Source organism: Bolinopsis microptera, chromosome 6 (genome assembly GCF_026151205.1).
Source record: "Bolinopsis microptera isolate Bmic1 chromosome 6, MBARI_Bmic_1.0, whole genome shotgun sequence".
NCBI lineage: Eukaryota > Metazoa > Ctenophora > Tentaculata > Lobata > Bolinopsidae > Bolinopsis > Bolinopsis microptera.
In genome coordinates, this window is record NC_087077.1 from 2,612,432 (window position 1) to 2,627,166 (window position 14,735).

At 37.3% G+C, this 14,735-nt stretch overlaps 1 protein-coding gene across 2 annotated transcripts; it reads right to left on the reverse strand.

Moving 5' to 3' along the window:
* Positions 1-382: 382 nt before the first annotated feature.
* On the reverse strand, positions 383-13,766 carry LOC134816462 (replication factor C subunit 1-like). 2 transcript variants are annotated; one of them, XM_063825314.1, is made up of 13 exons: positions 13,238-13,765; positions 12,695-13,093; positions 12,366-12,503; positions 12,083-12,245; positions 11,851-11,941; positions 11,625-11,720; positions 11,365-11,502; positions 10,982-11,142; positions 10,362-10,512; positions 7,753-7,904; positions 7,356-7,626; positions 2,095-2,256; positions 383-1,433 (listed from the first exon to the last, which is right to left on the reverse strand). In XM_063825314.1, exons 1-13 carry the CDS (start codon positions 13,752-13,754, stop codon positions 630-632), a joined length of 3,243 nt encoding a protein of 1,080 aa, XP_063681384.1. In that variant the 5' UTR covers positions 13,755-13,765; the 3' UTR covers positions 383-629. The 2 variants fall into 2 exon arrangements, with proteins under 2 accessions (XP_063681384.1, XP_063681382.1); XM_063825312.1 differs by having other exon boundaries at positions 385-1,433; positions 12,695-13,766.
* Positions 13,767-14,735: the final 969 nt, after the last annotated feature.

Consider the following 14,735-nt stretch of genomic DNA (forward strand, 5'->3'; position numbering starts at 1 on the left):
AAACAGTCCTCAAATTGATGATTAATAATGTCTTCAAGCCCAGTTAGTTGGTATGTTATTCTAAGAAACTGGCAGGAATGGACAGAATCGAACCTATCTGAACGTTACCTGCCACCAGTTAACCTTCTCAACCGTACGTGAAGCACGACAGTACATATTGAACGCTCTGTGGCCCTAACTTACCTCATCATCACATTATACTAGTTATGGTATGTCATATAATAGGTATGTGTAGTTCTCCTGGCGTGTAATCTAAAGTGGGCTTATGTTTCACCTAACAATATATTTACGGACTAAATATATATTTCCGGACTGAAAAGTCCCACAGTTCACATGTATACATGCACTTTTACAGCGAGAATAGAAAGTAAAAGAGCGATACTTATCTTTGTGAATTATCATCTTTAAATATAGACACTTTATCAGCAATAATCGTAAACAATTCAAAATTCTACATCGAGACTACTATAATTTCTGTTACCACACCAAAATCATGAGATCAAATATCACTGAAACAAATGTGAAATGGAAAACTGTCACAAAGTCAGCGAGTTTAAATTTGTGCTCTCTAATAAAACCGGCATAAAGCCAGATACAAAATCCCATATTCTAAATCAGATCAATAACTATCAAGATCCCAACCAATATTCTGCTAGCAGTTCTCGGTTTTTAATGCCAATATCATTATCCAAATAATGTTTAAACCTCCGTTTAGCACCACTTTCCTCTTTTATCTTATCAACCTTACAAATCCCTCTCAATGCACTGAACTCGTCCATTACTGACCGAGAAACAAGATTCACGTGGGACACAGCCTCGTGAATACCCCTTTGTACTTCCTTGATTTGAGCATACCTTTTGCATTCCTTCAACTTGTGAGAGTTCACCCGAGTATTTAGGAGAGAATTACTGTCAACATTGAGGAAATTAAGAAGTCCGTCTTCAACGGAGACCCTGTGCATGAAACAGTCGTCTCCGCAGTCCGTTAAAAGGCTTATATCCTCTAATAAAGAGGAGCTAGTCCGCACTGGAAAAACGTCTAATTCAGAGGAATGTGTTTTTGGAGAGAGCATATCTAGATACACGAAAGTGTCACTGCAAACAACTTGCTCCAGGAGATTATTTCTTTCTCCCTTCGGCTGTTTCTTTTTCAGAAGTTTACCCAAGTTCAGATAAACAAACTGTAGGTTTAGTGCCTGGGTTTGTTCAAGGAACAGTTTTTGTGGCGCGAGAGAACGTTTAACTCCAAAGAAATGTCGGGCTATGTCTATCTCAGTTAAGTTTCCTTTTGAGGAGGAAATGTTTAGAAACTCCAGGTTGACTAGCAGTCGCCGTAAATCCGAGTTAAAGTACTGGCTGTATTGTTGGAGTTGGTATGGTGCAATGTGGTTATTGCAGGACAGTGACAGGCACCCCATATTCAACATAACACTCTGAAATAAAGTAGAAATATTAACCTACTCATTTTAGTTGGGTAAGGATTACTGGGTGGCGCTCAGCCTGTCATTCCGCCGAATCTCTATTCGGCGAACAGAGATGAACATTGTAGCCTGGGGTCCCCAGGTAAGGTAGCGATCAATCAAAGTTGTACATTTTGCGTGAAAATAAACCGCGTTATTGAAAAATGGTGAAATATTAGAATGCATTTCAGTCCCGTTAAGGGGTCGTTCACATATTACGTAATCAATATTTTAGCAATTTTTACCCCCCCCCCCCCTTGACTTTTTTCCTAGAAAACACTTTTCTCTACGTTTCATGCTACCCTGATCATGCTATCATTATTTTCATGATGAGCCGAAATCATTGTTATGATATCCGGCCAAGCACCTTCTAAACTACTTACTATTATAGCCGGATATTCGATCAATTTCTAAATTTTATCACTATCAGAGTGAAATTGAGTGGAATTTGAATTAAAATATTGTCAAATTGTTATTATTCTAGAGAGGGTAAAAAAGAAAATTTTGATTACGTAATCAACGACCGAAACCCCCCCCCCCCCCGGTAATCAACCGTAAGCATTTGTAAACCCCCCCTCCCCCCTCGGCTGATTACGTAATATGTGAACGACCCCTAATTTAAAACCATCCCTACCTCTGTTTTTGGCGGGTTGAATTTCAGAACCAAAAAATCCGAATCTGTTGGCAAGGCTATGTTCGGATTGTTAGAAGTTAGGATAATCGGTCGTTTGGCAACTTGTGTCAGAGCTACAATTGCAGCAAGGAATCCTCTATCTTCTTCAAATGCTATGTCAATCTAAAACAGGTTAAAGTTTAAATCAATTTTGAAGACGTAGTTTTTTTAAGACCTGAATTCACGATTCTACGAGATTGTGCCGCTGCTTGCTTTTATGTCTTAATTATGAAAGAAACACTGAGATGTACAGCATCTTGAATAATAGTATAGGACATAGGTTGCACATAATTATACACTCGCGTACTGTACGACTCTGCAAACGGCGGCAAAACAGATTGAAAATAGACAGATATAAGCGCGTTTTCAAGCGCGCACACACAAATAAAGCGTTCGGAGATCTCGTTTTCCAGTAGAATTTGCTCGGCGCGAAAGAATGCTGGAGAAGTCGCTCGAAACATTTATGATATATTTGTTATTTTCTTGAATCAATGACCAAAGCTAAAGATGGTTCCGAATGAACAGATGGTTAGGTTTTACGACTCTTACGACACTCCAATTAAGTTGAAAATAACCCTATCCTATTGTCATGTGATCGGAGCAACCCATGATCACTTCCTTTATTAAAATCCCAAGTATAAAAAGAAAAAAACCAAAAGTATATAATTTTTACGAAATTGACACTACTGAATTGTGGGACTGTGTTAAGTTTTAAAATAAGATTAGAGGCTTTCAAAAAAGAGACTATTTTAAACGGATCTGTAAATGATAGTCATTTTTGGTATGTTTCGGACGAAGTATTAGGAAAGATTGAGGGATTAAATTATGCTACTAATAAAGAGAAGCACAATGAATATCTTGTGTGTAATCCTCATGTTGCTAAAAAACGCTTTATCAACTTATATAATAGTGGAAAGTATGTAAATTAGATTCATTTTAACTTGGTTGTTTAGGCCAATAGATTTAAGATAATTTGTAAACTTTAATTGATATATTTTTGATGATGTGTGTCGTGTGATGATGTTTGTGTCATTATATTTTGATTTGATTTGATTTGAAGACAATAAAACGCCAAAAAATGCCTAACAAATCTTTCAGAATATGTCGTTTTCAGTTTAAATGCGACGGGGCAATTGTACGGTAGAGTTGTTATCTCTCACATTTATTTTGATTGAAAAATAAGCATAACAACGAATATTTTAAACTGCTACAAATTTTTTCAGAGTCTGAAGTAGAGTCGGCGTTAACCCGATGAAAGTGAATTTTGGCGACGGATGAAAATTACCATATCTACAGGTAAAACATTGGAATATCTACAAAATTTGTCGTAAGTGCAGCATCAATCATGTAGTAAAATGAGGAGTAAAAACGGTCATAGAACAGACAAGGCTGGTCGGTCGGTTGACCGACCTCCGACCGGCGTTCACCTACCGCCGACCGGCGCCCGACCGACCAGCGTCCAGCATTGTCTGTTCTATGACCGTAAAAATATTACCCTTGACAAACTTCCTCTAGTCAAATGTCAATATATACATTATACATCCAATATAAATTATACAAAGATATAATATGTGATATACGTCGTGCCCAATTAAAATTACTGCAATACCGACTTGGGTTGTTGATAATGGATTTTCGCCGATGATGAATATCAGTTTGAAGATAATAGAATTTCAGAGCATATTTGAATATTTTGATTTTAACATGCCTTGATGCCTGCAACACTGTTCAAGATGATACAAGGTTTTTTATTTTACTGGTCACGTTGTCTCTAGAATGCGAGGCAAAAGGAACGCTCAAATTTATTTCTGTTTTGTGAAAAATGTTGGGGAAAATTTCCGCATTTTTAGTTTGATATCACGTGATCCCTTTAAGTCCCTGATGTCAGCTTGCCAGGCTCGTTAAAATAACGAGTCGTTAATTTATATTTCCCTTAATGACCCCTTACTTGGGAACTAATTCTGTGAGCAGAGAAACTATGTGATCTGATGGGGACCCGTACTACTTCCCTCTCTCCCATGAAGTTAATTCTAAATTTAGAATTAACCTCAAGGCTCTATCCTATCGGGTATTAAAGATTGGTCGAAAATTCCGCATGAATCACAGGCCAGTAAAACATGTGGAGGTTCTTAGTACATTACATTTGGCTATGCCCCGCTTACTAGTTTAGCTCTTTCTAGTCCCCTGCTACACGGCATGTAAACAGGGATTGGCTAGTTAGAGGCGGTCCGTGTAGGCCTTACACTGTGCTTTCAGCAATACTCATAATACTCATAAGGAATGAACAAAGGATATACCGCCTCAACTAACAACTATCCTCGGAATCTTTAAATAATCTAGCTGTTAGGAGGATGTACGTGATACTGCTGTCCAGAAGCAATCCTTGCAGTCTGCCAAACGCCCAAACCAACCAACAGTAATCAAAATAAAGTATTTTGCTCGGACAAATTCACGTATGTGATGGAATTCCTTTGCGGTAAAAGCAGTCAAAATAAAAATCCGTTAGTAAAGATTGTAATGGCATTGTAGTGCTTATTGAAAACACTAATTCTCCTGAGATTTTGTGGAAAAAAAACTCATTAATTATACCCTCTAACCAATACAGATGGATGTTCCTGGTACCAGCCTTTCTAAAAAACGTTTACTATCGAAGTCCGGATATTACCCTAATCCCAAGCCTGCTTCCACCGAAATATCAAATATGTTTCGGTGGAATTCCAAGGAGCTGTGTCGGGCTGCTGGATAAAGATGAAGTCTGGGACTCTGGATCTAACGGAAGTGTGCATGAGCTCGTTTTTGGAATCACGACATGTCCTAATTTCAACAATTTAATGAGACCTCTTTGCAAAAAAGGAGACCGGTCTGAATAGCCTTTGATCTACAACATTTTTGTAATTCCGAACATTTATAATCTTGTAGAATTTAACTCTGCACGAAATCGTGATTATATTTTTTGATTAAAGCAACGATGCAGCCCCCAGTCAGTAATCAGCTATTTTCCCAGAAAAAAAAAGTCGATTTAGCTCACACGTTAAGATGAAAACGTCCAAACTTTTCTCTTTATAAATTCACAAATAATACTATGCTAAACATGAATCTGTTATCAATAGGAAACTTCACAGTGCTTTCATGCAACAATGAACAATAGACAATACATCTCCATTCTTCATTGGGTATTATATTTATATTGGTCGTTCGTCAAATCTCTATAAATGAACTTTGAAATTCGGTCCATGAACGAATATTCCCCAAGATAGCCCTTCGTCCGGAACTGATGCTGTAAGCTCAGCAAGTACCTGTGACACATTCGTACGGAGACAACAATTAGTTAATCAAATTCTAGCATTAGCCTAATCTATTCACACAATTTGGACTTTGAAGCAACTATCTCAGATGCAAGCGACGCCTACTGTACTTCAGGGAAATCTTAGATATTTCCCAGAATTCTCTCACTAGTCATAAGTCAGGAACATGGAGAAACTTCACCGATGGATTGTTTATGTTCGTTTAAAATTGGACATGAATTATTTATGCATTATGCAAATATGCCGTATATTAAGCAAGTGTCATTTTATGACCTTCACCCAAATCTATACTATTTCATCATAAAAAGCGTCCAGAAATGAGTTGAAATTGCAAATTGCTTCCTAACCGCAGACACCTCTGCCCTGACCTGAAGATTTAGGAAAATACTATGGAGCTTGTCTAATCGTATCGCCTAACCGACTTATAGCAAACAGTAGTATGAAATACAGTTCCCCAAATTGAATTTTTCTGAATTATGATCGCATTATCCGCCAGACCTAAAGTCCGACAAAGCTCGAAATAATTCCATATAGCCATCAACGTACACAAAGAAATCACATACCTAATTACAGAAATCTGGTTACCGTAATAACTCCGTCCAGAATATTTATTTCTCATTTCTCTGATTTAGTTTTGTTGCACCATGCGAGCCTGGCAAGTAATACTCGTTCTCCTTCTCCTGGTCCCTCTGCTGGACGCGCAGAAAAATAAAAAAGGAGGAAAAAACAACAAGAATAACAAGAACAAAGATGTCAGTAGCCGCCAGGACGACCAGGACGACCACGATGATGAAGAAGGACCCCAAAACATGGAAGACGACTCAAGAGACGACTCAAGTGACGACTCAAGAGAAAAGGAACAGGACAACTCAAGAGAAAAGGAAGAAGACGACTCAGGAGAAAATGAACTTCCTCTGCCCAGGAACACTATGCTGACAGAGGATAACGATGTTGAGGTGGATGGGATGTACCAAATGTTCAGCGGGGATGCCAACTGTAAAGTCTCCTGCAAAGGCTCCGTCAGTGGCATGACCACACTCGACCCCAGATATCCCTACTATCGGTACATCAACGTGGACATTACCAAATGCTTCAAAGACGACCTTGTTTTCCCTCCAGATTTTGCACCAAGACACCATGATTTTGAACAATGGAATGCCACTGTCACTAAACTTCAGTTCTACAGGATCAAAGACCCCAACGTCCATCAGATCCCTAAACGTCTTTCCCGCCCAACCGAAGTAGAGAGCACACGTCGTTACTGTAGCGACGAAGATGGATGCCAGCCAACTAAGAGGCATTTCGGATTTGTGGTATTCATCCCAAGGTTCGACATGCAAGTTAAATGGAAGGTAGACTGGGAGGTACACGCCCGAAACCCTTACATCAACATGGATGAAGATAACCAGGGATACTGGAACTACGGTGACTGTGATGGAGTTGTGGAGGAGTACATGGAGGATACAAGGTATCAGAACAAAGCGTTCTCCATCAACCAGGACCGTGGTTACTCTTTCTGGAGGTCTGTTGAGGAACATGATGAACAATGAACATGATGAACATTGTGGAGATATGAACTGGAATTAGATTTTGATAGTTTGAAACATTAATCTTGAAAGTAAATTAGCTATCTTAACCGTGGTGTTATCTACTATCAACACTGGAAATATTAAACTTAGCCATCATCTGATATAAGAAATAAACGTTTAAGAGAGTAGCAGAATTCGATCTTTTGGTATTCGCAGTACAGGCTATCGTACCCTCAACCAATTTAAAGCATGAATTACTTAAATTGTGTAAATTTTATAGTGAATTGTGATGTAGATTTTATGAATATTCTTTTAAGAATTATATAAAAATCGCATTTTTAATTAAAGAAAATTAACGAAAAGAAAAGAAACAAAAAGTTAAACAAACCTCTTCCAACACAATCAACGACAACTTTTCCACTTTAGATCCAGCCTCCTGCACAGCGGCCACACTATTGCTCTCACTTTGTTTCGCTAACTTCAGCTTCCCTTTTCCTTCTTGATTCTTCTTCTTTCTCTCTTTCCCCTCTTCTGACTTCTTCTTTTTCCGAACCTTCGAAGGCTTGTCCACATTAATGATTTCAGAAGAATTCTTGTCGGTTTTCTTCGGCTTGCTGTAAAAGTTCTCCAGTCCTCCAGCACTCTTTCTTTTCTTCCGCCTGCAATTGACAAACAATTAAAAAACCCAGTTTTAGAAAGCGAAATTCGCCCAGCTGGCCCAGAGCCAAGTCTATAAACGCAATAAACGCAGACCTGCAAATTGGAGTATCGTAAATCATTATTACTTGGCTGCGTTTTTGGCAGATATGTCCGCTACAAGTTTGGTGAAGTCTGCAGCCCCTGATTTTCCCGTCACGCAGTGCGACTGTGAAGCCTCGGAGAACAGCTCCGCTACGTTCTTCCCGGTACGTTCCGAGCTCGCATTTAGCTCCTTGACCTGCAGTAGTTGGGAGTGTCACAGAATAGTCACAGTGTATCGAATTAGTAGTCAGGGTGGTCAATGGGGCCTGTCTTGACTGATTGGGTTTTACAATAGTATGGGATTTATAACTTTATGGTACAAATTAAGGCAAATCTTCTCGCCGTTAATTTGATTTATTTGTAGGTTTCTGGGATATTCTTAACTGAATTATCTGCGCTACATTTTTGGAGCAGCAAATCATGTTTTTGTCCACGAATTTGACTTGTTTTAAAGCTAGTAACGGCCATCATCCATCCATCCACGGCATACAATCAAAAAATAAAATCGTGCATAAAACAGCAATTCTGTGATAAATAATGTCCAAAAATTCAAATATCTTGAGCCCTGACGATCACTTCGAAACCATCATTCGCAGTCATTTTGCACCCCGCTCGCTTCAAAGCATCTAACTACAAACGAACTCCTAGTTTGGGGGTTTTCAAGTTTTCAAACTTCAAAATACTCTAGAGCCTTTTCCCGACTATTTGGTTAAACATACTAGGAAATAAATAAATCAAATTCCTCAAATTAGAGAAGCCGTTCTCGGTAAATTTTCCATGTTTACAACGGACATCGTATTATTATCGTATGATTATAATAACTGTGGTCCATTCCGTAAGAGAGATAACCAAACATATCAGCTTTGTAACGATACATATTTTACCCGTATAAGGAATTTTACCAGGGCCCGGTACGTGGGAACCAGTACATTTCACTATATTGCAATTAATTAGTTCAAGTAAATAGAAGTCACACTTTTAACATTAGCGGTATTTCATTATTTATAAAACATTTTATTCATTTTTTTGCGTTATTATTTATAATTTTTTGCATATTATTCGTTTACCTATTTAAGGACAGGGTAAGTCAGCAGCATAGCATTGTCTAGTTTACAGTTCTAACTTAATAATTGACGCGTACATGATTATTAAGGCAAGATATGGGTACGTGATTACTGATTGTGAGCGATATCTCATATCATAAGAAGTGGGTTGCATTCCGTAAGATAGCAATGATCTAGAGTTGTACAGGTACCAAGTGCAGAACTACAGTAAGATAATAATGATATATATTACCTTGTATCCTAGCTGATTAGCACAAGTAGCTATATATTACCTTGTATCCTAGCTGATTAGCACAAGTAGCTATACATTACCTTATATCCTAGCTGATTAGCACAAGTAGCTATACATTACCTTGTATCCTAGCTGATTAGCACAAGTAGCTATATATTACCTTGTATCCTAGCTGATTTGCACAAGTAGCTATATATTACCTTGTATCCTAGCTGATTAGCACAAGTAGCTATATATTACCTTGTATCCTAGCTGATTAGCACAAGTAGCTATATATTACCTTGTATCCTAGCTGATTAGCACAAGTAGCTATATATTACCTTGTATCCTAGCTGATTAGCACAAGTAGCTATATATTACCTTGTATCCTAGCTGATTAGCACAAGTAGCTATATATTACCTTGTATCCTAGCTGATTAGCACAAGTAGCTATATATTACCTTGTATCCTAGTTGATTAGCACAAGTAGCTATATATTACCTTGTATCCTAGCTGATTAGCACAAGTAGCTATATATTACCTTGTATCCTAGCTGATTAGCACAAGTAGCTATATATTACCTTGTATCCTAGTTGATTAGCACAAGTAGCTATATATTACCTTGTATCCTAGCTGATTAGCACAAGTAGCTATATATTACCTTGTATCCTAGCTGATTAGCACAAGTAGCTATATATTACCTTGTATCCTAGTTGATTAGCACAAGTAGCTATATATTACCTTGTATCCTAGCTGATTAGCACAAGTAGCTATATATTACCTTGTATCCTAGCTGATTAGCACAAGTAGCTATATATTACCTTGTATCCTAGCTGATTAGCACAAGTAGCTATATATTACCTTGTATCCTAGCTGATTAGCACAAGTAGCTATATATTACCTTGTATCCTAGCTGATTAGCACAAGTAGCTATATATTACCTTGTATCCCAGCTGATTAGCACAAGTAGCTATATATTACCTTGTATCCTAGCTGATTAGCACAAGTAGCTATATATTACCTTGTATCCTAGCTGATTAGCAGTAGCTATATATTACCTTGTATCCTAGCTGATTAGCACAAGTAGCTATATATTACCTTGTATCCTAGCTGATTTGCACAAGTAGCTATATATTACCTTGTATCCCAGCTGATTAGCACAAGTAGCTATATATTACCTTGTATCCTAGCTGATTAGCACAAGTAGCTATATATTACCTTGTATCCTAGCTGATTAGCACAAGTAGCTATATATTACCTTGTATCCCAGCTGATTAGCACAAGTAGCTATATATTACCTTGTATCCTAGCTGATTAGCACAAGTAGCTATATATTACCTTGTATCCCAGCTGATTAGCACAAGTAGCTATATATTACCTTGTATCCTAGCTGATTAGCACAAGTAGCTATAGCCCCAGATTTGCCGACCCCCCATGGCCCGGTGATAAGAACTACATTATCTAACCACCGCATTTCTTCTCCGTCTGTATCAACGTACTCTGAGTCAGAGTCGGAATCCGAGTACGAACTGAAAATAAAGGGTTCTTCAGTCTTCTAACTTATAAATTTCAAATGTTTTGCAAAGCGTCTACAAAAAGATAAATAGATAATTTCGCTAATATCTTACTATATATATATAAAGCGAGACGATATATATATATATATATGGATGTATATATGGATCCGTGCCATTTTACTGACACCACGGCATCAACTTTAACGCGACTTTCCGCAGAAACCGTAAAAGATATACAACTGAAACTTTTTTGACTGGGTAAAATGCTTTAATGGCCTTCAAAAAACAGTTAGTACCACGATTTTTCGACAGTTAGTACCGCAAAAGGCGGCAAAAGGGGTGGGTGTCTCACGTATTATCCAAAAAAACAGTTAGTACCGCAAAGGGGTGGGTGGGTCTTGTGAAAAATATCCAAAACTACACTTAGTCGACGTGATGTCCGGCACTTGGTACATGATCCCCCCGCTGGCATATAACTAACTTGTGTTTCTTCTTTTTTCTTATTTTCTCATTAAGAAGTCGAACCCTCCAGCCGTCCAGCCATTTGTAAAGCTGCTTAACTTCTGACTTATTACCGATTATCTTCTTGTAGTCCACCGGGCAGTAGATCTGATTCCAGGTCCTATCCTCCCACTGCTGTAACTAAGTGAAATGGGGTTAAAAAGTTAGTCAGACGTGGTACCTCCGGGACCTTTTATAGTTTTATGAATAAACAGTTAACGAACGTGAACGTCAAATTTTATGACTACCTCAATAATTAGGGCCGATATTAAATAATTATCAAGAGGAAATTATAATTATTGCATATCATATTTTTATAAATTAAATTTGAGAAAGATACACTGAACTAATTAATGCACCAACCTCTTTAGGCCCCTCCGAGAGGAGATGACTGGGGGATCTCTTACAGTTAGTGTACTGCTGAACTATGTTCTCTACATTACTACTGGGGTGGTTAGTGGTCAGCTCATCAACACACTCATCGTACCTCTTGCTACAAACCTGAGATAAAATATCATTATTCATTTGTGTTCTAGACAAAATGGATATAATCACTAGAATTTTATTAAAAGTTGCATTTTAGGTTGCAGGAATAAAAAGAACTGAAGTTAAAACAACATTACCTGGGATTTGTTAGTTGGAGGTTGAGGGATCTCGTGTCTGAAGCCTGTTCTAAGGGCGTCCAGATCAAGGTCAAAGTCCTCTAGATATTCTGGGTCCTGAAATAATATTATGATGGCTATTTATTCACAATATGATTCTGAGATGATTCTGCTGTAACGTTTTTAAAAAACTACCCTCAAATTCACCAACAAATTCAATTTCGAACTTATCGTAAAATTCACTTACATCTTCTAACAGAGGGTACATGATGATTTCTTTTGATAATCCACAGTGTGATATTTTGGGCCAAACGACCTCATCTGATAACTTTGGAGCACTGTAAAACATTGAGTATTTATGTATCCTTTCCGATGGGATTAATATTAATCCCATTACAAACACAATAGTTTGCCAAGTAAAAAGCAACAATTCTATTGTTATAGTTTAGGAATTTATAAAGCCAGACCAACAAATAAACCTGGCTGCAGAAGCAGGAGTAGGAGAACTACTAGACATGTGAATTGGAGAACTCCTGTTGGAGGACGACACCAGCATCAGTTTCTTAGCTTCCTGCATGAGACTGGAACTACTCATTCGGGCAGGTTCTGCTGCCTTCTTCTTCTTGTCAGCTCCTTTACCACCTAGTGCAATAGTTTAATAAACTAGTACGTCATATCATAACTAAAGTCTTGAAGTTAAAAAGTTGATTTTCATCTTATAAACATTGGAATAAAATTTGCCAAATCAAATCGTGTGGTTACCTAAAACTGCTGATACGGATCGTCTAGGCTTGGGTTTATCATCGATTATAAAAAGCTCATCTTCTAAAGGAGGTGTGTTCTCTTTCCCTTTCTTTTTGCTGGGGGTCTTCTTTTTACAACTCTTCCGTTTTGTATCATCTACAATGGAGTTGATTATAAAACCTAAAGAATCAATTCATATGTTGGAACGAACTAAATATGGTTATTGAAACTATAATATGCCATAGAAAATTTCAAAGATCATGTGATTATCATATTCGACAAGAGTTGTAAGCGAAATTTAATCATAATTCTGAAAATTGAGAGTTTAAAAAAGCAGCACAGCTTACCTTCATCCTCAGATAAATCGATAGTAAATCGTTCAACTGGCTTTCTTGTTCTCCCACTTCTGCGACCAGTTACACTGGTATCCATAGTAGATACATGATCATCTTCAGTTGAAGCTTGTAATGTGGGGGATTTACTTCTTTTATGTTCTGATTCAACAGCTGATGAGATTTTAATTTCTTCATCAGAATCTGATTCTAACATCATCTTACTTCTTCGACCAAAACTAGAATCGACATCAGCCTCTTCATCATCTGAAGTTGAACTACTAGCATCACGTTCTGGAGATTTACTCCTTCCAGATTTTTCTGGTTCTGCACTAGTCAAATTATCCATTTCCTCATCAGAATCTGATAAAACTAAATGGTTGCTGCTCTTACACTTGGCTCTGATAGGCGAATCTGTAAATTTTACAGGACTGGTTGACAATTTAAGACAATCTTTTGCTTTCGATGCTAAAATTGAATCAACCTTATTTACATGATTTTTTCCAAAAACTTTCTTTTCTTTGTTCTTAGGCAACAGTTTTACAACGTTTTTCTTACCAGATTTAGATTTAGAGTTTGACGGACCAGCTTTATCTGGGTTGTCCTTTGGCAACACTTCTTTAACTTTAGATTTAGAGTATGACAAAACATCCTTCACAGATTGAGGTGGGCTCTTGGTGCAACCATTAACCACTTTATCTAGATCATCCTTTGGCAACACTTCTTTAACTTTAGATTTAGAGTATGACAAAACATCCTTCACAGATTGAGTTGGGCTCTTGGTGCAGCTATCAGCTTGTTTAGATGTTTGCTGCTCAGCTTCTGGGATCACAACCATGGGAGGGAGAGCAGCTATGTTGTTTTGCTTCACACGAAGCGTTGACAAAGAGAGCTTTCTCCTCTTACCAACGTCACCAGTACTGACAACACTTTTTCTTTTTGAAGAACTAGATGGCGTTGCATTTGATTCTTGTAGCAAATCCTCTATAACGATACAGTCAGAAGGTGCTGGTTGCCTGTCTGTACTTTGAGATGGTTGCTTGAAAAACTTATGTAATGTACCTGATGTTGACATACTAGAAATTGTTTATTTTAATTGAGTTATAATTGCTAGAATTTGCACCGGTCAAGAAAAATTAGCTTGAATTAATTTTGTTCATTTACCACGAAATATGATCTCTTCAGACTTCAGTAAAATAAAACTTTCAAACAATATACATTATATGGTCATTGTCCAGCTATGAGGTTGGGCACCCCCGAAAGTAAAAAACCAATAAAACGGTAAAATATATTCCCAATAATTCGGCTGTCTGACTGAGTGACTGGATAAATTTAATTTACAGTTTATATATCTCCACCGAAATCCACACATTTTAGCATTAATGCGCATAGCTTCTCTCAACTATTTTCACAGTTGTTCCTGAAGTTACATTAAACAACCCGCATTAAGAGATTTCTATTTGGATTCCATACAATTAGCTTTAGTCGTACAGGAAACAGTTTAAAAACATTTTATCAGTCAACGAATTGATTGGAAATAAAATATTACACAAACGATATTTAAATAATACAACTTTTAAGTAATGAATAAAAACTCTGATCAAGTTACATGTTAACTAGTAACGGTTAAAAAGAATGAAGTATTATCAACTTAACTAGGGAGTATTGAAATGGTTTTTATCTCTGACGCTTCCTCTTTTTGGGAGGTTGACCCTTATTCTTTGTTGCTCTTGTTAACATCCTGAGGTACAATACTGTCATATAAATGAATGAATAGAAGTAGCTCAACTCTAATAACTGGACTCAACTGATCAGTACAATCTTATTTTTAGTAATAATCAGTTTAGTTCAGGAAGCATCCCGTGCACAGAGCTTGGTCTACATATATATTAAATTATTAACCATTCATTCTGTATGTGCACGAAAATTTATTTCAATCAAAGAAGTAACTTTTGTTTTATTATATTATTATGATACATGATTCAAAAACAAACGAATCGAAAAGCCATAACTTACTCTTCAGCTAACTCATTGATTCGTAATGTATACTTTTCAA